Here is a 24,994-nt window from a genome sequence, read left to right on the forward strand (position 1 = left end):
TCAAGCCGATTTACACGCTGTCTTGTCATAAATCTGATATACAATATTCATATAATATCAATAGATTTTACGCATCATTGCACTTGGTTTACAAACAATAAACGCATAATGAAAAGCTTATTTAAGTTATCAATTATCTAGGGTTTTTTTTTTCTTTCAGAATAAAAATGAGTCAGAGAAGGCATATGATATGATATGATATGGGTTAGGGTTAGGGTTAAGATATGATATAAAATTCTATACTTACTGCCTATTGTATCCAGTGTAGTATATAAACTGACTGTCCACAAAAATGCTTCTTAGGTGAGCGCCAGGATCCGACAGCACTTTTTTTCTATCTTCACCATTTATGTCTGAAGATTCTATCCAATCAAAATAACCTTCTGTCCAGTAAAGTCTTTCGCCTGCACAAAAAGATAATTGTGGGGAATAACACTGTGACAGTATCATGTTTGAAACCGCTCACATCTAAGATTACAATCATTTTAAGATTTAATAGCACTCCTTTTCTCGAAAAATAATATTGCAGGTTTTTATAAAAGAACTTTGCAGAAGCGTTTAAATAATAAAACTAGATTATATATTTTTTAAAAACTTTAATCTTGCGATCAAACGATAATTCATAAAAGCAATACAAACTAGATAACTTACTTGTATAATCTATTGCAATGCCATTTGGCCATGTAATATCGCTTGTTACGATAGACTCCTTAGAAGTTCCATCCATGGCTGCTTTTCCAATTTTTGGATTTTCAACTTCAACCCAAAACAACAATCTAAGAAATAAACAGAAAACGTTTCAACAATTTTCCAATACCAAGATGATTATTTTCATTATAATATGTTTCCTTCAATTACCTTTTTTGTATTCATTTATTTTTTTTTTGTAACAACATAAAATTATTGAAAATTCTTCAAAGGGAAAATTACAAAGTAATAAATTCAAGTTTTTAGATAATATGTATAAAACATATTTTTTTAATAGTGTTAATTATAATAACTAAGATCTTAAGAATCAAATATGCCAGTATGAAACTTTAATACACACCCTTTTGAAGGATACAGCGCAATATCTCTTGGATGTTTCAGATTGGTTAGCAATGTTTTTTCAAGAAATGTTGCATGTTGGACAACTCTGATCATGTCCTGACCGGAGGAAGTTGAGGAGATTTTAACAGCATAATAAAGGTTACTCGTCGAGTAATCAATTGCAATGCTCTCTGAACTGTGAAACCCTAAATTGAAAGTATTTTGATTAAAATACAATTGATAAAAAATTTTCAAAAAGTACTTTTCAAGAATATTATATTCAGATTAAGTACGTAATTTGTAACATGAAACCTTAAATATTCTCTGCGACTAACACAATTAGCGCATTTTAATTCTTTACATACGTTTGCTATAGATTGTTTATTTGTTGGTTTTTTGTTTTAATTATCTGTTTAAAAAAAAGAAATTTCAATCCAAGATATGAAATCAAATCTTTCCACTTCATTTTAGATTAATTTCAGAAATGTGAATAACAATTAACTTCTAACGGTTTACTTCAAAATGTTTTTCAAACATATATCATCCAAATGATCTGTACTTTGTCGAATAGATTGTGACCATATTCTTTCCCTATTTTTATGATTGAGTGTGCCTTGGAAAAAGTTATTCATATATACTTGTTTACCTGTTGCATATGTTACAATGCCTTTTTTTCCGTGAAGAGAAACGGACATCACTTTAGAAGTAAACGTGTCCACAGTCGATGTGAAGAAAATTGTATCAAACAGTTTATCATAGGCGATTCCTGTTGCTCCTATGGCAGCAAATGGCAGTTTGACCAATGTACCGGTATCTATGTCGACTTGGATTATTCTATCGTGAGATAAGTCGGTCAAAAGCATGAAATTGGAGTCAAAGACAGCTAAAATCAAATAAAGAAACATTGTTAGCCGAATAATAGAATTTGTAAACTGAATGTTTATATAAAAATATTTTTACAAATTCTCTGATCTTCCAAAATCTATTTTTATAATGAATTTTGTTTTGTACAAAGAAGCCGTAAATGACGTAAAGAGCTAATACTTTTAATTTACATTGAAGCATTGATTTAAGTTATTAATAGGTGACATTTGGCGAACGAGAGCTGAAAAGAGTTAATGTATGGTTAATGTATACATGTATCATGATCAATCAAAATGTCAAAGTGATATCCATCTGACATACGTAGAAATAACTTTGTTTGGCATTTTTGGCTGTAATAAATCATTTACAACGTTTATGTATACGTGCAGAAGATACCTCGATCCAACTGTTTATGATGTATTTTTCCTTATTCTTTTCAAAGTAAATATAAAACATACTACTATCACACGATGTCGAGTCGTTTTGTAGTTGAAGACCTAAGTCGCAGGTGCACGTGTGTGTATCTTGCTGGGGTATACATATATCTCCACACTGACCATTCAAGACGTGGCAGGATTCTACAGTTTTGCGAAGAAAAGAAGAAACATGATGTACTACATTTTTCCTTTTAAAAAGAGAAACGTGTAAATATTGATCTGATAGATAATAAAATTGCCACAAATGATTTCGTTCCTTTCTATCCATACTTCATAAAATTATATCATTGTCAGTGTTATAAACTAGGCATGACACATGATTTTTTATTAAAGATAATAAAATTGAAACAAGTATCTTTTTTGAGAGTTGATTTTTAATCAACTCTCCTCTGCAGTCACTCGGACAAACCGAAAGTGAAACAGTGTTTGGACCTCAGCACAAATCATTGCTCCTGACAAGACTTAGTTCTTGAAATTAATTGATGAATTCGATGTAATGTATGCTAAAGCATTGTTTTTCAAGGAAACTTGTTTACAAATACCTTAAAAATAGGCAGATTTTAAATGATACGAACAATTTAAATATTTTTGTAGTCGTATGTATTCCTACGCCAGAGTTCAATATAGTCTCGTTCAACTCGACGCTCGGCTGTCTCCGTAAACCCTTGTCGGAGATTTACAGTGTTAGCCGAGCGTTTGGTTGAACGAGACTAGAGTTCAATATTGCTTGGATCCATACATTTTTCGATAAATATTTCTACCACTGATACATAGTTTGATTGAATTAATTTTATCTTTAGATATTATTTAACATGATTCATATGGAGGTTTCTCGACATTCTAGTCGAAAAAGTTCAAAAATTCATATTATAAAAATATGCGTAATTCAAATTAGAAACTACGTATACATGTACTTGTCATGCAAAATAACATTTCATTGATTTTAAAATAAATAAACATCGACAAAATCAGCTCCCGTCAGTTCTTCAGTACTTTGATTTAATATAGCAAACAACAATAGTGTGGATTCAATTTTTATTCGTGGGGGTCAATGTTTGTGGGGAGCAAAAATTGTCTTAATCCTAGAGACGTAATTTCGTTGGTAGTTTTATCAGGATAATCTTATTGAATATCAAACAAATGATTGCATATACGTTCTGGGGATGTAAATTCATGGACAAGGATTACTCATGAAAGTCACGAACATGGTCCCCTACGAACAATTGTGATTCCACATTATATCCTATTGCAATTCTGTTCGTTTTAACGTGCCTTCACAAAGAAATTTTTATAAAGAATACCTGCTCTGGAATTTTGTAAATAGGGATCATACACCACTAAATTGGACAAATTTTGTAGAACCTCCGACATGTCTAACGATTTATACAATATGTTCGTACTCTTCAATCCATAGTAAAGTTCCTTTGCAGTCATCCAAACAAAGTATTCCTAATGCAACGAAAATACATAGTATGTATTGCAGGTCGTGTTTAAGCAAGTGTATCGACATGCATAGAAAAATAAAACCGCGTACATATTAATTGATAAATGTAAACCTACCTTAAAGGATATTAATTTCTGGGCATCTGTAGCAAGACTGTGTGTCACGATATCAGACCCATTATTTAAACAACTTTTAATCAATGATCCATCCAACCAATATAACCTGTTGACAATAAAGATAATTCAACATGCCATTAAAACAGCAATGTACAACAATATACAGGTATTCATCAAAATGCTTCAAATTCAACTTTTTTAAAGGTTTTGTTATGGTTTTAATTTATTATTTAATGCATTTTAAGTTATTACATACACCCTTCAAATTTTATATATTTTTTTCTAAGATCAAAATCTAATATATTTTGATCATCTGATAATTAAAAAACAGTTGTATGCATTGTATTATGTCCCATCAAATAAAGATGCTTCAGGTTCAATGGGTCAGTTGATTGAAATATTTTAATTTACCTGTTGTCCGTTACATCATAATAAATGGCTTTAGGGAATGTCAATTCAGCTGATGTAATTAAAGTTCGCGGCGACGATTTATTCCAGCTTCCGGTTTTAATCAAAGATGGTGGTGTTCCAGAAATCCAAAAAAGTGTCCTGAAATTTTACACTGAGCGTTTACAGATTTCAAATTTTAGTAAAGCATACAGAAAAAAATGCATCTATAGCAAAAAATTATTTCATATTAGAAAAGGTAACTTTATAAAAAGAAAACAGAAGTCATGTGTTTTTCATTTTACACGTTTTCTGCTTTTATCTTGAGAGTAAAAATCATTTATCGCGATACAGGACTGCACTTAACTATTATTTTATTAGTTTATTACAATAAATTTCCTTTGAAATAGTATGAATTATATGATATTCTAGCTCACATACCCTGTGTTTGGGTCAACTGTAAACGATTCTTCAGAGAAAAGACTTGAATAAACAGTGGAAAGATGTCCTGAGCTAATGTTGAATGAGACCAATTCAAACGATTCAACATCGATCCATCCCAGAAGATTCAAATGCCAGTCCAAAACCAAATCTATATAAAAAAAAATGACTGAATAGACGTTTAAATAGATCTTCAGTAGGAAAAATGTGACTCTATAAGGATTATATTGGAAAATTGTTATATTAATCTCCAATGTATAAACATTTTCCTGATAACAATCTGGTTGCTCTATAGAGATGTAATCATAAAATTAACTAAAATACATATAACAATTTTGCTCTGGCAACTTTAATAAACTACTTATATAAACTACTTAAAAAGTTTTTGCATGTGTTGCATCACATAAAAACGCTACCATTTCCAGTGCCAATATTTGTAAGAGTATGAATTTTCTTCGTCTTAATATCCAATTGTTTGAGGACTCTGTTGTTGCTGTCTATGTAGTATATAAGCTCATTCGTGGCATCCACGGTGAAAGATTGAATATAAGCAGATGGGTCATCAAGTCTTTGTGTTACGTCCAAGTCATTTGTATTCAAATTCAAGATATCCATCATTACAAAGGCAGTTGGGCTGCTAATAACAAAACCTTTACTGTAGACTAAAGATTTGCCTACAAATATACAATTTAAGTGTTATTATAAGGGAGAAATATGAAAAGGCCAGAAGAAGAAAAAAAATATGTTCCGTCAAACGGCATAAACTTTAAAAACAAAATAATATCAATATTTCAGAAATGGTTTTGATTGAAAAAATGTAACGCTTATTTGATTTAATGCATATAAAAACATTACTATTGCAGGAGATGCCGTCTAGTGCCAGATCAAATGTCTCGTAACATAAACAGGCGGGACCGGCGGGAGTATTCACACAGATCTGTTCACATTGTTTTGAAGAACATGGATCTATTATAAAAGACAAATAATCGATATAAAACGCAACAATCTATTGGTCAATGATAAGGAATTATCATATTAACAATAACAAGATAAACTCTTAAAATAAAAATTGTTTGTTTTCCTGATCAATAATGTATACAATGTGTTTCTTCTAGAAATATAAATCACTTTTTTACAAAAGCCAAAAATTATGGAATTGTACATATATAATATAACGCGTAATATTACTATGTTCACCTACTAGAGAAATTTTGTAGATTTTCTGAATCATAGACAGTCACTGTCCAAGGTGTTCCAAGAGTGAAATCCACATTGTACATCATTTTTCCTGAAGACGAGTTAAATCCTCGGACTTGTTTTTTGGGAATTCCAACTGTGTATATAGCACTCTGTGCAAAACAATTAAGAATCTTAAATTAATTTCAAGAAAAGTTACAAACCAAAAAATTTAAATATAAATTCAGTATCCCTGTACCTCGTAATATTGTATAGCGATTATGGTAGCGAGGTTCGTTCTACGTATTACTCTTCTGTTGGATCCATCGTAATCACAGACCTCGATGGTGTCTCGGACTGTGTCGGCAAAGTAAATCATCTTGTTGTCAGGGTCAATAGACAAAGTAGGTACAGATATCAAGCCTTTGTACACAATTACTGTTGTATTATCACCATTAAGTGAAGTTCTAGTGATGCGGCAATTTGGGTTTTTATCCGAAAAGAACATATATCTGGATGAGAGAAAAACGATTACGTAATAAAAACATATTCAAAATATATCTATTTTAAAATCATTTGAAACACGCTATTTCATTTCCAAACTTCATCATGCTATCTTTCTTGCTACTGTTATAATGGATTGTGCAAAAGAACACATAAATCTGCTTGACGTTTTGTATAAATCTTGTAAAAAAAACTTATTATTTTAGAGGACACCTCGTCCAAATTTATTTTAAAACAAAATTAATTCGGTGGCTAAAGAGTTTATAATTATGACACATAAACTTGTGTTGAGCAGTTTACATATTTTTTTAACATTACATTCATATAGCGAAATGTAATATATACTAGAATTGTATTAATTAGCTTGCTATTAAAGTCATTACTATATGAACCGCAAGTAAAAAGAGTGCTAGTACCTACCCATCTAAAGGATCCAGAATAAGCCCCTCGGGTCGTCGTATGTTGTCCTGCACCACGACCTTATACATATGAGGCACATGGGTGTAGGCGGGTTTCATAGCAATCCAATTTAAAAGCGAGTCACACCAAAATAGGTTGTTCGAAAGGTAATCGAATGCTATTTCTCCTACATCATTCGACTTTCCATTAAACTCGATCGATGTAAGATAATTGTTACTATTTGAAAGACTGTAGTTGTGAATTGAAGAGATGGTATTGCCAGACGCTTGAAAAACAACTCCTGATTTCGGGTCAACGGCTATGCTTCGAACACCAAAGTCAGTAGAATATATTGTGTAATTTAGCGCTTCATCACTTGATTGGGTTATTTTGGTAAGAGTTACCAAAGATGGAGGACTATCAACTCCATATATGATACCCTTTTCTTTTGTAACAGCTGTATAAAAATAATTTTGAATTTAAAAAGACATACTACATGTATGAAATCAAAATTTCATGGCATGTTTTCAACTTCCATGCATTTGATTAATGTAGTAGATATCTCATTTGGTTTATGCATGGTCATCTTTTACAACAAAAAGTTTTATTTGAACAAAAGTTAAAAAAAATTCTGGTTTTTATTTATTTTATTTTATTTTTTTTTTTGAAAATTATCATGTAAATTAGTATAACGTTTTGTCCCGAGTACCAACTCGATTAAATACTCATATAAAAATTATATGCCGTTGAATGAATATATCTCAAATAAAATATTATTGTTACATTTAACTTGTGCTAATAATTGACACAGGCAATCGGAAATTGTCTAAATTAATTAGGGGAATGGAAAATGAGAAAAGTGAAAATTCCTTACTGTAAGCATGTTTTCTGAATCACATACACAATTTTGCTTTCTATGCTAGTCGTGTAATAAGACCAATATTGACAACAGCTTTCCTAATCTGTACATTAGTTAATTAATCAAAACTTTAAAACTAGAAAAAATGCTTTATAATAAAAACAAACTTGCCTTCACAAAACTTCAATGATAAAAACAATTCCAGAATGGCAAAGAAAATGTAAGCTATCATTATCGCCGCTTCAAAAGAGGATTTAAAAAGGATTAACACATTATTTTTACAGAATATAAACTTAAATGGAAAGTATATCTTAGATTTATTTTTTGGTTTGCTCTATCGGAGCTTAACAAATGCGTCACTTAGACATCATAAAATAAATAAAAATCATTAAGTTAAATGGAAGTTTCTGTGATTTACCGCATTCTTATAAAAGTGCTAAAGTACATTTTTATCAACATCTTTAACCAATTTTTTGAACCCAGTTCTGTGACATAGACTTTTCTCCCACAAAGAGTTTCCTATTGGAAAACAAGCCCATATAAGCATCAACACCCCACGCCACCTTCTGAAAAATGAAGAATTGTTTCGGCCAAATTTTCCACCTTCAGATAGCCGTCCCTGTTTAGAATATCAGAACGCTCTCAGCAATTTTTAGGTCACCTGAGTAAACTATTGGTATCCGTTTTCGTCCGTTGTCGTGCGTCGTCCGTCGTGTGTTAACAATTTTAAATTTTTAACTTCTTCTTAAAATCTACAAGTTCACTTGTTACCATTTTTCATGTGAGGCATCTCTATGGTAAGAGAAATCTAAATTGTGAAATACATGGCTCTACCACCCCCGGGGCACAAAAGCTGGGGCCAAATATTTAAAAAAACCAAATTTTCAAAAACCTTTTTCTCTAACCCACACATGTGAGGAAAAACCTGGTTGCATGGTTATAATGTCAATGAAGCACTCTACCAAAATTATGAAATTCATGGCCCCTTGGTCAGGGGTTCGGGCTCTGGGGTGGGGCCAATATGGCCATTTTAGTAAAAATTTATTGAATCTTAGAAAATCTTCTTCTCTACTCAAATATATATTAGTTAAAAACTAAATGCATGATTATGATGTCCATGAAGCCCTCTACCAAAATTGTGAAATTCATGACCCCTGTGTCAGAGGTTTAGGCTCTAGGGTGGGACCTATATGGCCATATAGTTAAATGTAATGAATCTTAGAAAATCTTCTTCTTTGCTCCCATATACATTTGTTAAAAACTAATTGCATGATAATGATGCCCATGAAACCCTCTACCATAATTGTGAAATTCATGACCCCTGTGTTAGGGGCTCGGGCTCTAGAGTGGGGCCAATATGGCCATATAGTGAAAATGTATGAAATCTTAAAAAATCTTCTTCTTTACTCCCAAACATGTGGGCAAAAAAACTGAATACATTGTTATGATGTCCACTAACTCCTCTACCTAAATTGTGAAATTCATGGCCCCTGGGTCAGGGGTTCAGGACATGGGGGGGATATAGCAATATAGTGTTAATGCATATAATGTTTTAAATTCTTCTTCTCCATTATCACACATCTGAATGAAAAACTGACTTCATAATTATGTTTACCAGGAAGTCCTCTACTAACATTATAAATTTCATGTCCCCTTGAGTATGGATTTGACTCTAGGGTCGGGCCAAAATGGATGTATAAGTGTTGATGCATATAATGTTAAAAAATTATCTTCTTTACTCCCACACACCTGAAAGGAAAACTGAATTCATGATTTTGTAGACCATTTTATTTTGACTGTTTAATCTGAATTATCGTTTAACGGACCCTACAAAATATGTTCAAAACCTAATAAATCTTTAAAGGATAAAGCCCAATCAAATAAAAATAACATTGAAATGTTCATCATTTTCTTTTAAAAGGGCCTTCGGCACGAAAAAGTAGTTTCCTTCATTATGAATTCTGAATTAATTTTTTCATAAATGTTGAGAACAAATGAAATAGTGATGTTTCTGTGCTGATTAAATAAATAAAAGCACACTCATCTTCAATATCATGACCATGTGCACAATAAAAACACAATAAAAACAAAAGGAAAAGATTGAGATGTTTTAAAGGGGCATGGTCACGATTTTGGTCAAAAATTATTTTTTTATTTTATTTTTATTTTAATGTTTACAATGCTTCAGTAAGGCTTTTTAAATAGGCAACCAAAATTTGATTGTCATTTGTTGAATTATAAGCGAGTTACAAAGCTTACAATTCTTCGCTATGTAGACAAGGCGATTGTTTACATTTTGAATGTTGAAGTAAAAGATTCCAGTTTTAGACCTCAAATGAATATGTTAATCGTTAGTAACTGTTTATTTATGCTTAAAATGAATAAAAAGATAGACAAATCAGCTTGAAAATTTTTTTTTACTGGTATATTGAACCTATGTAAACAAAAACAGGGCACGAGCCTTGTTTACATGACGAAGAATTGTGAGCCCTGTATATTGCTTAAAACTCATCGACTGGCATCTATATTTCATTTGATCATTAGAAATGCATTCCTAAAGCATTGTAAATAATAAATTCAGAAAAAATAAACTTTGACCAAAATCGTGACCATGCCCCTTTAAATATATAACAAAACAATTTACCTATAAATCAATGAAACTTCATTCATTTTCATGGGGGGATATCTAAATTTTTGGAAAGATATCAAGCAAATCATCAGAATTATTTGTCTCAAATGAGTCTTTGGATGGGGAATTGGCCTTTAAAAAATAATGAATGGAATTACAATTACATGTAATTGGAAATTTTGCCAATTACACATTACTTTTAAGTAAATCAATTGCTTAATTAATTAAAGTCAACTGTTCCATATTACCATTTCCCCATCCCTGTCAATGATTTTATATATTTGACGAATATTATCACAAAATTGGATAAAAAAAAGTCCACAAAAATTCAGCAATGTCAATGGTTTATTGGAAAATATAAAAAAAGAAGGATACAAGTGTCTTGACATATTGTCACAGGCTGCTATGAACAACATTAAAATATCATTATGGCCCTGTAATGATTCAAGAAGTACTTGTACTGTCAAAGTTGAACACGTTGTTGATTTCCGAATAATACTCCCCGTCAAATTCCATGTAACTAAAATATCTGAGCATCATTTCATCTAAATTGTCATATTCACTTGATGACCTCCCGGAGTTGGTAATGTACACATTGTTTTGTTGATGGTAGGTCGAAGATGGGATAGAAGCTGTGTCTCTAGACCGACGCTCGGACTCTTCCCCACTCAAACTACAGCGAAACAACGGTTCAAACGAGATTTAATTTTTAGAGCGATCGGTCGCATTTAACACCGTCGTTAAGAATGTGAACGAAAACTGTTTATAATGTAGTGAAAAAAAAACCCCTCTCTCTCTCTCTCTCTCTCTCTCTCTCTCTCTCTCTCTCTCTCTCTCTTGTGCTATAGTTGGTCCGTTCATGGGTTTTATATACATGTATGTCTAATCATATTTTGTCACGTAACGTCTAAAAAAACAGCAATGTGATGCTCGATATACCTACTCATTAGAATATAACATGGGTAAAAACAAAAAGAATAAAATCTAGAGCTACTGTAAAAACTTCTAAAGAAACTTTATAAAAATACCATGTTATTTTTCCCCCTGAAGAAGGAACTGAGTGTCCCGAAAATTTGACAATATATATTGTGCGTGTCGTTAGCTATTTTTAGTGCTTTATTTATTCAGTTTACCTGCTTAGTATCTAAATATTAGATCCGACACTTTAAAGATGCGCCTAGTGTTATTGATTTTAATTAGTGCTAGCTACATATCTTCCTCAATATCTTCCATATCTTCCTCAAATAAACAAATCATGGATATCAATATCGATATTTGTTAATAATGTTGTTATTTTGTGTTTTTAAAACAACTTTGGGCTTCAGATATTGAACTTTGTAAAAATATTTTTTGAAATCTCAAACCCTGAGTAAACGTAATCCTTAAGGAAGAGTTGCTTATTTTGATAGTCGCCGATATAATTCGGTAAATGGACAAACTGCTCCAGTGTAAATGACAGTTACAGATGCAGTACAAGACTTACTTTTTCCTTTTCCTGCAGGACACGATGATAATAATTACTGCGACCAGAGTAAGACTAGCAACTGTTCCCAACCAAGCGATCAGAGAGTCATTAGAGTTCTGGGAAGTTGGGGTCTTGGCTACAAGTATACATAGTTTATCATTGTTTATCTAGAATGAACTAAACAAGTTGTAGACCGCTGAAATCAAAAAGTGAATAATTTATATCTATTTCATGCAATAATTGTTATTCACGATTCACCACAAATTACTAATTGAATCAGCATTGGCTGTAAATCCCATGTCGTAACCGCATTAATTGTGTAAAAACGTAGCTCAGTGTGTTTTGTCTTCTTCAGATAATTTTAACCTGCATTATTTAACTAAAATAACTAGCAAACATTTTAGGGCAAAACAAAAATATAATCGAGCGTTTCTTATAGCTGGTATAACTCAATAACCTTTACACTAAAAAAAGATTAACAAGAAATTTGGCGTTATCTAAAATATACTTTTTGATTTCAAAAGATAATACGATCAAATTTCCCACTTTAGTTCAGAATACACAACAACGAATCTCTTAATATACCTCTTATAGTCTTAGGGTCTTACTTGTACAAAATTCTGTCGAATTCTGAAGTCTCCATACTCCTTTTTCAGAGCAGACAATATTTTCTGAAAATAGTGGGATATAGTTTTCCTTGCAGATAAATTTACAAGCTTCCCCGATTCTTCGAGTACAGCCAAAGTCCAAGACAGCATTCAACAGAATAGACGGACATAGTAACTCTGAAATTAAACGCGATAAACTAGTAATAGTTTTCGGATATTTAGAATTGATAATAGCAGTCCAATGTTAAATAAACACAGAGGAATTCTAAAGTATCATTTATTAAATAATTACCTATGCAAATTGAATCGGGGTCTGGTTCCCATAGACCCAAAGCGTTACATTTCAAGGATATATTGTTTGTTCTATGGAGGCCGTTCTTGCATTCAAATTCACATGTTTGTCCGGAATATGCCCCACAGTCCAGTAACTGTAAATTTGTCAGGGATGTTGGACAGACGGAAACTGAGAATTAAATATTTATATTATTCATATGATGCTTTTGTATGCATTTATAAAAAAAATACAAACTGGCTTTCCTCTTGTTGATCATAAACATTTGTTTACCCCCTTCGCAAGTTTTCTGATCTGAAAGAAGTTCTGTGTTGTCTTGACAACCACATGTTCTTCCGGTGGGTGTTGGAAAACAGAACGTGCTACAAAGTCCATTATTTCCCGAACATAGAGGATTTACTACAAAATCGTAAGTAAATCATTTGAGTAATGTATATGATTTCAATATTTACATGTTTAATCATATAAAATGTATGAGATTTTTAGTAAGCAGCAGTGATGGAAGCCGTGTCCATGATCAATTATCAATCGCTGCCTAAAGCTAGTAAATAAAAATGGTCAAAACTGTGTCCATGATCAACTATAACTCGGTTTCTACAGATTTTAAACAATACTGATTAAAAGTCCACGGTCAATGATTTCTTAATGATTACTCGCTGTCTACAACTTGTAAGCAGCAAAGATTCAAGCTGTGTTCATGATAAATGACACTCGCTGTCTACGGCTTGTAGGGAACAATGATCAAAACTGTGTCCATGATCAAAAATCACTCGCTGATTTCAGCTTGTAAGCATCAATTATCAAAGCTGTGTCAATGATTTTTAGCTATATACCTAAGCAGAGAATTACTAACAAAATTGAGTTTTGATAACTAGTTGATGACATATTTATGAATTATGTTAAGGCTCATCAAAATGAAAAAATAGGGCATTTTGCACCATAAATCTTTAAAATGCTACTGCAAGACCTAATTAGCCATTCAAATTTATTCCAAGTACCCTGGTATTTCAAAAATCTCAAATGATATGAAAAGTGCTCATTCTAACAGGGATATTACCGTCAATAGTGTAATTGTCTGAATAAACTTGAAGTCCAACTAAGACATTGAGTTCGGGATAACTATCCATGAATTTGGTTCTTCTTTCTGAGGTCTTATCTACCTTCATTATTCGTCTGTAAAAGAAAGTAAAATAATAATGCTTATTAATCCTTAGGACTGGTATTTTTCCATAGATTTCGCTCAATATCAATCTCATATACATTACATAAAAGTTTTATAAGATAATAAACATATGTTAAAATGATGTCATTGGTTTTGGGGTATGTATTGTATTTAAAACATTTTTCCTTGAGGTCACAATACATTCATACAGAATATAGACCAATAAACTAATTGAAAAATTCCTCTTAAAAAGGATCTTTAATGTATTGCTATTTTTCTAAAATCATTTAAACCTTAAACGGTTGATGTTGACAACCAATTGCAGAAATCATACATAGTAGTCTGCAGAATTTCGTTGTTTTAAGATCACATTGATATCACAGTGATAAGAAATTTAAAAAAAAAAACCTTACTGACGATTATATCCTGTGTAGTATATAAACTGTTCATCTATAGCGATACTCCTAAGATGAGCATACTTGTCGTTATATACAACTCTCCTATCCCCACCGTTTAAATCCGAGGACTCCACGATTTCGTTAAAACCGTCAGTCCAGTACAGCCTTTCCGCTTAAGAAAAAAATATTCGACTTAAATATAATTAGAGTTCATAAATTATTCAAGGTTTGAAATAAAAATAATTGATTATTTACCAGTAAAATCTATAGCTACACCATTTGGCCAGCGAATTTTATTTGTGATAATATATTTCTTAGATGTTCCATCCATGAAAGCTTTACCAATACGTTCCACTTCCACTTCTGTCCAGAAAATCAATCTGAAGGTAATTGAAGTATTAACAATTGCAAAGAATAGATAAAACACACAAGAATTCTAGTTTTTTGTATTTGTATGCATTGAACAAGCAAGCACCGGTAATTTTAATAGAAATTTGATAGTGTATATGGTACAGTCATCCACCAAAAGTATTCGTAAAATATGAAAATGTCCGCCAAATACAAACAAAAACAATATTGTTTTTAACAAAAAAAATTATCATCAGCTCTTTGAAAACTGAAATCCCCAAGTTCTTTAACAATTTTCATGTGAATCTACATGTATACGTCATTTTTATGTCATATCGTTGTCGTCTGTTAATTTTGAGAAAACCACAACGTTAAGAAAGATATGTCGAAAGGGAAATAGTTGACAAACGATCGGAAAGCAAGCATATCTGCTCGCTCTTTATGACTTAATGATGCCAGTCAAAAAAGATTAACATTGCCAGAATGTCTGGCTTAAAGCAAAGTACCGTTACAGCTTTCTTTAGCGGTATTCTCAGCGAAATAGATACAAAAATTTACCAAGACGGCAAAAGAAATTTAGAATGAGAGAGATAAGGATATTTTCGAGGACTACAAGGAGGCATTGTATGAAAACTTTGGATAAATTATCTTATAACGAGAGATATTGTACTTTCACGCAACAAGCAGTTTAAAGGAAATGATTACTACATAATTCAGGATGATAATGCACCTGTACATAGGGCTGGAATTGTCCAAGACTTCCGCAGAAATAATTAACAAATAAACTGGCCAGCCAAGGGACCACACCTCAAAATAATTAAAAACTATTTTTCGCTATTTAAAAATGAACTTCAAAACGACTTACATTGGCAGATGACTATATAAACGTTAACAAACAAACCCTTTGGACGAAAAGAGAGCAATGCTTCTAGGCCGATCAAGATTTTCCAACAAAGTTTTCTGAAGAAGCAACTTTCGGTGAATAACTCTGATGAAATCCTGGCCTGTTGACGTCACCTGGCCTGGTGTCATCACTGCCGCAAAGAAGACGTTTCCAGTGGAGTGATCGAGCGCCAAACTTTCAGAATATTGGAAGCCTAGTTTTAAAAGGAAATAGATTTTTCATTGTTTTGTTTTGGATTTTTGCGTTTGGTTGATTGTTTGTTTGTTTGTTTCGATTGAAAAAATCAAGGGTGACAGCATTCAAATTCATTCTGAATTTTTATCTTATTTTTTTTATCTTTATATATTTTCGATGGTATCTAATTCACTAAACGTTGGCAGTATAGCGGAGGGGGGTGGGGTGGCGGGGGGGGGGGGGGTTGCAAGTGAAAATTGTGATGCTCTTATTCGAAAGAGGTATATATACATTTTGCAATGTTTTTGTTTGCAAACCCTGAACAAAAAATATCTGGGTTGTTGGATATGTAATGTGTTTTGTACCACAGCGTAACATCGCAGGACTTCATGGATGATGATACTCTTGAATACCCCTAATTCGATACCTTTCAAACGGGTTTTTTTCTTTTTATAAAACTAAAAAAGTCCTCATCTGGGCTGCGTTCAAGATCGTAGCAGCTAGCCTAGCCGCTATGTCGAAGATATCTAGGTCTATTAAACGGACCGCTTGGATAGCCGCTAGGTATCAGATTTGAGGTTGGAAATATTCAACTAAAGAGGAATTACATCGACAAAATTAGTTAATTTCAAGCAGAAATTAAAAATTAAAATTAAAATTCATTATAACTTAAGGGGTGAACAAAATATCACTAAATAAATAAATTTCATGTTTGTTCGAAGTGGTAACTAAGTTGGCCATCTTGAATTTGATGCTTAGCATATAATATTTACGCTACGAATATCTACGTAGCGGCTATGCTAGCTTACCTTTCAACTACGTAGCACTGCGTAGCAGCTACGATCTTGAACGCAGCCCTGGTCGTCGTTCCGATAAGCCATCAGCCATCAGTCAGTGCTTTAGAATTACATCTAAATCAGCGTACCGTGACTCATTTCAGAAAATAGATTGCTGTGTATTTTAAACCGAAGAGAGTGCTTTGAAGGGATGTAAAATTCATTTCACTATTTAAGACGAATGTTTTTAAAATACCATACAATACATATTACATATTGAACAACCCTTATATTGGTTCACAAAAGTTTAGGCGTGACAACGTGTTACCTGTGGCATAAGTCACGGGGTCTCTGTCTCCACGCAGGGAAATCGAACCGACTCTGGCAGAAAACAAATCCTTAGAAGTTGTGTAAAAGATGGTGCCGGTGGATTTTTCATAAGCAACTCCAGTAACACCAACCACCTTAACTGGTATTTTTACCAAATTACCGCTCTCGATGTCAACTTGAATTATTCGGTCGTGGATTCGGTCGGCCGCAAGAATGAAATTGTCGTCATAAAGCACTGATAGAATGATGACAAAGTGCACAATATAAATTATTATTGATAAACAAATGTAGATTTAAGCGACTTGTTCACGTACTTATAAAGGTATTTTAGAATGCATCTCTCAAAGCCTAAACACCAGCTGTATAATATTATGAGTGCAAAAGTTTTGAAAATTATAGGGTCTTCATTGAAACATCATCGTTTTTTAAGTGACAGGTGAAAAATGAATGAATAAACATTGGTCTAGATCTGTCAATGCATCGTTTAATCTTCACTTTAGAGTTCACTTTACTTTTCCTCCAAAAAAGGAAAACGTAACTTCTAACAGTAACATTACAGCAAAGTTGGTTCAATTTGTTTCATCTTTGATGCTAATATAAGCTATCTTTTATACACTTTCAACCGTAAATAATTTTGTAGGTATGAAATTATACATAACATAAAAAGAGCTACCGTTTTTGCATGTTTGAGAGTCGTTCTGTAGGTGAAGTCCAATATCGCAGTCACACATGCGTCCGTCCACCAATGGTACACATATATCCTCACATCCTCCGTTTGCAATTTGACAAGAACCTGCAATTATTATGTCCATATAATGAAGAGAGAAAAAAATTATTAAATCATATGGAATAATTTTTGGGAAAAGTGCTGTTTGCTCATACTTTTAAGATAAGCAAAAACTCTGCATAATCAGCTATTAATTCTAGTTGATGGTTTTATAAATTATTACAAAAATAAAAATATTTTGAAAATCGGTAATTACTAAGTACATTTCTTTAATTGAGATATTACGCTATGGAAAACGACAACAAATTGGCGCTTTATACAATTGTGAAAGAAAAACATCATAAAGACATGGACATGAACGTAAAATTTAAACAGTACCTGTAAGGTTTCTCTGCAGAAGAGAATCATAAATAGCAACATGTGTAGCTTTCCTCAAAATATTGATATAGCCGTAATATCTATTGGTGCTTTGAAGTCCAAAATATAGCTGGTTGTCGTTCATCCAAACAAACAAATTCTGTTCAAAAAACATTTTTGAAGATTTTTGAAAGAAAATTATGACTCTTCATGATATTTTGTTTTGACATAGTATAAATAAAGACCTTTCAGCTTTGAATCAAACATTTAAATGAAATTGAAGTACAGTTTAGTTCTGTTGTTTTTATATGATGTGATATTTAGACAACAAACCTTGTAGGAGAATAATTCTTTGGCATCAATTGCTAAACTGTGCGTTTGAAGATCCAAACCGTTGTTTTTACAGCTCATTATTAAAGATCCATCAATCCAGAACAACCTATGTTGTAGAAAAAAATGTTTTTATAAAAATATTACGTGTTGGTTATCTGTATTTCTTACATGTATATACAGTTTTAGATAAAATTATTCATATCTTTAAAATATAATAGTTGATGGTCTGTCCGGATCCGTCTAGAACACTCGATGTTCAGATATTAACCGTCATATACATAAATAAACAGTCCAGTCATGATATATAACAAAAAATGAAAACGAAAAACAAAAAGTTTTAGAATTTTAAGCAATAACCAAGAAACTAAACATATGCTTTAGAAATGGAATTTAATCATAGTTTGGTACATAATTTAAATCCTCTTCTAACTTGTATTAAAATACATGTAAATCTACGTTGTTCACTCCATAATAAGAAAAAAAAGATTTAAAAACTTTGTTGATATGTTTACATAGAGAAATCCAGTAAACTGTTAAATTTTTTTTTATTTTGATCTAATTGCTGACATCTCTCAATTTCAATATCTTTAAAAAGATAAGAAGCACCATTCAGAATTTGTTCTCTAGCAGAATTTCATTTTCAAACTTTCAAACTAAAGTATATAACCTATCATTCGTAACATCAAAGTTGAGTCCTCTTGGAGAGAAAACTTCAGCAGAAGTCAACAGCGACTTTGGTGACGAACCATTCCACTGTCCGCACATAATGGTCGACGGTGACATACCAGATATCCAAAACAGCTTCCTGTATTGAGAAGGTTTACTTCTTTGTGAGATAAAAACAACATTGTTCTAATACAATGTAAGGTTATATCTTAATATCTTTATTTTGAATGCAACATCTTGACAAGTACAGTATTTGGTAAAAATATTTGTATATCTCTTAATTCTATCATTTTGATTACATTATATTTACCAACCCATCATGGGGATCCACTGCCATAGATTCTATTGGAGGGAGTCCCGTATAAATTGTTGTCATGTTTTCTGAATTCAGACTGAATGCAATAATTTCCCAGGATTCAACATCGATCCAACCCAATATACCCCGATACCAGTCCAAAACTAAACCTGTCATCAATTACAAAACCGTTCTTTTGTTTTGGTTGTTGTGGTATTTGGAGATTTTGAGATATTAGGTAAAAGTGTATAGCTGGTGCTCGTTATTTTGGCAAATTTTAATTTATCCACTATTCAAGATAACACAGTTTCAATTTTGACGGCTAAAATAAAGAATTTCTATGTATTCACAAAACAAATAAACATATACGAACTTTTTAAAAAATCATTTGCTACACGGTAATTATAGAATCATGTAATTGTGTTTAAAAAATCAAATGTTAGCTCACGCATAATGATTGAAAAAAAGACTTACTTTTTCCATTACTAATTGCTGTAAGGGTTTGGATTTGCTGGGTTTTTATATCCAGTTCTTTCAAAACATTGTTCTTGCTGTCAATGTAGTAAATAAGTTCTTTGTCTGCGTTGACTACAAATGAATGGATAATTGCTTCTGGGTCTTTCAGCTGTGGGGAACTTTTCACAATTCCATTGACTGATGAAATTTCGAACATCTCAAAAGTGTTTTCATGGCTTATTATAAAACCTTTACTATAAAACAAAGACCTCTCTACAAAAGAAAATTTAATTTATTATTCAGGTTGCTGTTTCAAAATTTTAGAATTCAATATTGTATATATATTTTCTTTGCATTTAATGCTAACCATTTCCTATGTACTACTACCTGGGATGGTAATGCAGTTTAGGGACTATGTATGTCTTTTATTTTCAAAGAAAAACATTAAGAATACCTAAACAAGATCTTCCGTCCTCGGCCAGGTCGTGTCCTTCGTAGCATAGACAGACCGGACCTGATGGAGTGTTCACACAGATTTGTCCACACTGTTCTAAGGAGCAGGGATCTTTTGGATATGAATTCAAATGGAATTACAACTTCACACAGTTAAGTGGTTTAACGTTATTCTTGTGTTCGCAAAATCAGAAACGACTTATGAGATATATTTAATGGACTCTTATGCCTTCGTAAGGTTAAATCCAATTTTATTTTTTTATAGATTCTGAATGTTATACAATACCATGTTTATTTGACATACCGAGGATGCTCGGGACATTTTCTGTGTCATAAACAGCAAGAGTTGTAGGAGTTCCCATCGTAAAGTAAGAATCGTATACCAATACCCCCGACAGCATGTCGAGTCCACGAACAAACCTATTTCCGGGATCAACCACGTGTAGAACATTCTGTGAAGATAAGTTAGAGGTGTATCTATCTGTTTAACTTGTTGGTGTGTTAGATGTGTGGATAATGTTTATCAAAATATTAACCCATGTTCTGTCGACATTAACTTATTCATGTGTAAATATTTGGTAAAATAAGGCATTCATTACAGACTAGTCAAAAATATAACAAATTCTCATCTATGTTTGCATTACTTTATTTTATTATTTCAGAAGGCATTCGTCACAAAACGGTCAAAAACAAAACAAACAAATGATGTTAGTTTCATCTCACTTAACAATACTGTATAATATAATATCAGAATAGCCAAATAATCGTATTCTCACTTTTTTAAAACTACTTATCAGTCAATAATATTGAAATTATCATTAATGTCACCGGTACTTCCATCTTGGTTAACTATAATATACGTCCATTAAATCAGAACAGTCAATGTGTTACTTCTATTATTCATAAATATTCTGTTGGTTATAAATCAAATATGTATCTATGAGTTTCTGTGAAAACCACCATGAATATTCCTTTTCTTGTAAGTTGTAGAAAACATTTATAAGGCTAAGTTTGTAATATTGTACCTGAAGTGAGATTTGCAGTGTTTTGTTTCATAATATAAACAGATCTATAAACTTTAAAGGAAACATACAACACAGTGATATATGACACAAACACTGTAATTATTTGTTCGAATTGACTACTATTGCTTTTTAATTAAATAGGTATTATAATCTGACTTGGCATGAATAGCCAAGGTAAAGGTAAATAATCTAATCATTTATTGAGTATTATTACAGAACGTGGTCTTACCTAGCGGAACTGTGATCCTTCCTTTGTGACAAGTTAATCCTTCGGACCACCCTCCTCTGGGACCTGTCATACTGGTCATTGGGTATAATCACATCACGTGGTCTTACCTGGTAGATCTGTAATTCTTCTTTAGTAGCAAGGTTAGTCCTCCGGACCACTATCTTGATAGAATCGTCATACTAACTATTGGGCCCTATTACATCACTGATCTTACCTACAAGAACTTCTACCGAAATTAGACCTTCGGACCACCCTCTTGTAGTATCCATCACACTGAGCATTGGGTAAAATCACACCACGTGGTCTTACCTGGTAGAACTTCTATCCTTCCATTGAGACGAAATTAGACTTTCGGACCACCCTCCTGTGGGACCCGTCCTACTGAGTACTGGGTATTATTACATTATGTGATCTTACCTGGTAGAACTGTAACCCTGCAAATGGGACAAGGTTAGTCCTTTGGACCACCCTCCTCTGGGACCCGTCCTACTGAGTACTGGGTATTATTACATCACGTGATCTTACCTGGTAGAACTGTAACCCTGCAAATGAGACCAGGTTAGCCCTTCGGACCACCCTCCTCTGGGACCCGTCATACTGGCACATCTCCACCGTGAACCGCACTGTGTCTGCCCACAGCAGGAGGTCGTTGTCTGGGTCAACAGTAAGAGAAGAGACGCGAACCAGTCCTCGGTATACGATCACTGTGGCGTTCCTTCCATCCAGTGAAGCTCTGGTTATGCGGCCATTTGGGTTGTTGTCAGAAAAGAACATGAACCTGTTACATGAAAAGGAGTATGCTATAAAGAGTCTTGGTACATCTTTACAGTAAGTGAAGATATTTGTAAGCAGACAAATGTACATTAAATTAATTAAGAATCCATTTATAATTAGTTGAAATTTGTTTTTGTACAAAAAGTGTAATAATTCAAAAATTCAGATAAAGTTAGCATTTTCAGAAAACATCTATGATTCTCTGAGTCGGGTTATATCGGTAGTTCTAAAATCTCGCTCGTAAATATAATCCACAATCAAAATTAAAGTACTTAATGTGTAAAGATTATTGTTTTAAGACATAAAGTTGTATCGTTGTGAATTAAGGTTTATTATCTGTACTCTGCATAACAGTTATAAACCTGGTTCAACAGAGATTCCGCGTATATTTAAAAAGAAATAAATATATACGTATAAGTTCACATAATCGTCTGTAAAGTGTAGAAAACTTGAATTAATCAAACATTTTCAAAAACTGTATATTGCAGTTTAATTTACATTACACGGAATGAGGGTTCATTCAGATTCTTACTACACAATATCAAGTATCTCAAAATTATCGTCAAGTATTCAAAAGGTTATGAAACTCAAAGCTTTTTTTCTAGTTTACCCATCCACGGGATCCAAAGCGAGTCCTTCCGGTTTGTTCAAGTTGTCCTGAACCAGTACTCTGTAAAAAGACGAATTGTCGCCGTAAGCCGGTTTCATGGCAACCCAGTTCAGACGTGAGTCGCACCAATACAAGTTGTTGGATAGGTAATCAAAGGCTATTTCCCCTGGATCGTCCGATTTCCCCTCGAACACGGTGTATGAAGCAGACGAGTCGCTTTGCTGTAGGCTGTAGTTGTGGACAGCGTGGATGTTGGACTGGGAGGCCACGAAGACGACGCCTTGCTTTGGGTCCACTGCTAAACTTCGAACATTCACATACCCACTCAGAGGGTAACTTGTATATTTCAGATCCGTCTGGGTCTGGGGTATTGGAGCCAAGTTGAACAAAGCTGGCGGGTCATTAACTCCATATATGATCCCTTTTTCTTTCACAACTGAAAGGACCAAAACATAACCCAAATTCCGAGCTCATGTTGCAGTTGGAGTAGATATGTTTCTTAAATTTAATTAGGGTAAGCAGTCATTTTGTCGAATTTTCTATATAACAAATATATAAATGTCGCTAAACGTGGTATAGTGTGAACAGCCTACATGTACCAAACCCGCTGCAACGTCAACAGTTACTGAACAATGTATAATCTGAATAAAAAATATGTATGAATAATATGGCCCATTATTTGATTTCAAATAATATTTTCCTCAAACGCAATGACAATTATGTGAATGTGTACTTTCCTAAATAAAAAATAAAGTTCCACACTAAAATGAATGAGAGTACTTCGGACATTCCTTTGAAATAAAATAAGGATTCGTTCATCATTCACATAGTAAACAGAATAAGTACCATAGTCAAAAACTGTGTAACAATACTGTAAACAGGGTTAGATTTTACGTTCATAAAATTCGTATTACGAGTGCCTTATTTCTGTCTATGGACTATAAAAGTACAATTCAATAAATGAAAGTAAAACATGTTAATGGAATGTTGGAATCGTGGCTGATAGAAGACAGCATCCATTAACACACTATCAAGGAAATTATAACATTACATTATTATCTCATTGGGCCTTTTCATAATAGGATTGGCTTTAAACTCAGGTATTTACTAACCGATACCATTATTGACTTTGGAAATGGTGGACTATTGCTTTGTTAAATAAATTAAATGAAAATAAGTACTATGTTGTGTACATGATAAAATAATCTTACCTTCACAAAAGTACATGTATTTATCAAGAGTTAAAAGGAATCCAATAGTAACTGAGTAAATTATTGCCCCCATTCTTTGGATAGGACACCATATGCAGGGGTCCTTTACTATAGTTTTCTTAATGGAAACCATTAGTTAGTGTAAAACTTTAATTCCGCTCCAACAGAGCAATCAGGTGCGTTTGAGATTGAAAAAAAATGAAATAAATTGAAAATTCATAAAACTTGCAAAAGCCGGATGACGAATAAAAATTCTTTGACACGTTTTTTAAATAATTCATTTTTTGTGGTACTCTTAGCCAGATCGAGTGTTTAAAATGATAATTGAATTTAATTCTTCCGGAATTGGAATGTTTATGATGGTGTTAAAAGAGCTCTGGGATAGTTTTGTGAAATCTCATAAGGTGTTTTGTAGATATTGCTGTAATATACTCATTTATGACATTATGTCATCATGAACTCGCCGTTTTCTTACGCACTTAAATCGTGTACTAGTATTTAGAAAACTGGTTTTATGGGCTTGAAATTTTTTGTGGGGTTTTATTTTTTGGGGGTGTCATTTTATAATTGAAACGGTTTTTGTTGTAGCTGGAAATTTTACTTTTTTCGCTTTTCCTTGGCGAATACTATCCGAGACTTCTGCCATAGGCTCAAAGGTTGAGTTGTAATCCTTGTACAGGGGGTGGGGGTGATTTTACTGAACCAAATATTTTTTACCTACTTTGTCATTTTTATTTTTAGCTTTCCACCTGCCTTTTAATATTCACGCCAATCTGAAGTGTTACTAAGATGAATTTCCATCCACAGATAGATTTCATTTTAAACTTTTGGATAAACACTAGGTATATGTGTAAGGAATAAATGAAATTCTAACAAGTTAATTCCGGAAAATGCTTCTCCATTCACTCCCGTGGGTTTGTAAACGTTCAGAAACGGCTTCAAAGGCATAACTTAATTTTTCTCTTATCAAAAAAGTATGCAAGGTTAATAAATTTTCACAAAAAGACAATAATAAGGAAAATCCATTACATTTAAACAATGAAAACGGGTAAGGTGACATGAGGTATAACCATGAATCTGCACTTAGACCGTGCAAGTCAATGAAAAATACATCTA

The 24,994-nt window shown here is 32.8% G+C and overlaps 1 protein-coding gene across 1 annotated transcript in view; it reads right to left on the bottom strand.

Moving 5' to 3' along the window:
- Nucleotides 1-23,788, bottom strand: part of LOC128155466 (low-density lipoprotein receptor-related protein 1-like) — a 40,999-nt gene extending 17,211 nt beyond the window's left edge. The window contains exons 1-33 of the mRNA XM_052817172.1: nucleotides 23,780-23,788; nucleotides 23,401-23,404; nucleotides 22,668-23,136; nucleotides 21,908-22,061; nucleotides 20,334-20,481; nucleotides 20,031-20,141; nucleotides 19,595-19,849; nucleotides 19,136-19,284; nucleotides 18,827-19,011; nucleotides 18,160-18,265; nucleotides 17,848-17,986; nucleotides 17,416-17,535; nucleotides 16,741-16,977; nucleotides 15,460-15,655; nucleotides 14,466-14,590; nucleotides 14,226-14,382; nucleotides 13,708-13,823; nucleotides 12,924-13,049; nucleotides 12,651-12,821; nucleotides 11,769-11,886; nucleotides 10,741-10,958; nucleotides 6,819-7,254; nucleotides 6,154-6,406; nucleotides 5,920-6,067; nucleotides 5,574-5,684; nucleotides 4,719-4,869; nucleotides 3,891-3,996; nucleotides 3,632-3,779; nucleotides 2,352-2,471; nucleotides 1,676-1,912; nucleotides 1,049-1,235; nucleotides 652-776; nucleotides 248-404 (exon numbers count right to left, since the gene is read on the bottom strand). Coding sequence (XP_052673132.1) covers nucleotides 248-404; nucleotides 652-776; nucleotides 1,049-1,235; nucleotides 1,676-1,912; nucleotides 2,352-2,471; nucleotides 3,632-3,779; nucleotides 3,891-3,996; nucleotides 4,719-4,869; nucleotides 5,574-5,684; nucleotides 5,920-6,067; nucleotides 6,154-6,406; nucleotides 6,819-7,254; nucleotides 10,741-10,958; nucleotides 11,769-11,886; nucleotides 12,651-12,821; nucleotides 12,924-13,049; nucleotides 13,708-13,823; nucleotides 14,226-14,382; nucleotides 14,466-14,590; nucleotides 15,460-15,655; nucleotides 16,741-16,977; nucleotides 17,416-17,535; nucleotides 17,848-17,986; nucleotides 18,160-18,265; nucleotides 18,827-19,011; nucleotides 19,136-19,284; nucleotides 19,595-19,849; nucleotides 20,031-20,141; nucleotides 20,334-20,481; nucleotides 21,908-22,061; nucleotides 22,668-23,136; nucleotides 23,401-23,404; nucleotides 23,780-23,788 — 5,492 coding nt within the window. The remainder of the gene's footprint in view (nucleotides 1-247; nucleotides 405-651; nucleotides 777-1,048; nucleotides 1,236-1,675; nucleotides 1,913-2,351; nucleotides 2,472-3,631; nucleotides 3,780-3,890; nucleotides 3,997-4,718; nucleotides 4,870-5,573; nucleotides 5,685-5,919; nucleotides 6,068-6,153; nucleotides 6,407-6,818; nucleotides 7,255-10,740; nucleotides 10,959-11,768; nucleotides 11,887-12,650; nucleotides 12,822-12,923; nucleotides 13,050-13,707; nucleotides 13,824-14,225; nucleotides 14,383-14,465; nucleotides 14,591-15,459; nucleotides 15,656-16,740; nucleotides 16,978-17,415; nucleotides 17,536-17,847; nucleotides 17,987-18,159; nucleotides 18,266-18,826; nucleotides 19,012-19,135; nucleotides 19,285-19,594; nucleotides 19,850-20,030; nucleotides 20,142-20,333; nucleotides 20,482-21,907; nucleotides 22,062-22,667; nucleotides 23,137-23,400; nucleotides 23,405-23,779) is intronic.
- Nucleotides 23,789-24,994: the final 1,206 nt, after the last annotated feature.

The sequence above is a fragment of the Crassostrea angulata genome, chromosome 7 (assembly GCF_025612915.1).
Source record: "Crassostrea angulata isolate pt1a10 chromosome 7, ASM2561291v2, whole genome shotgun sequence".
Lineage (NCBI taxonomy): Eukaryota > Metazoa > Mollusca > Bivalvia > Ostreida > Ostreidae > Magallana > Magallana angulata.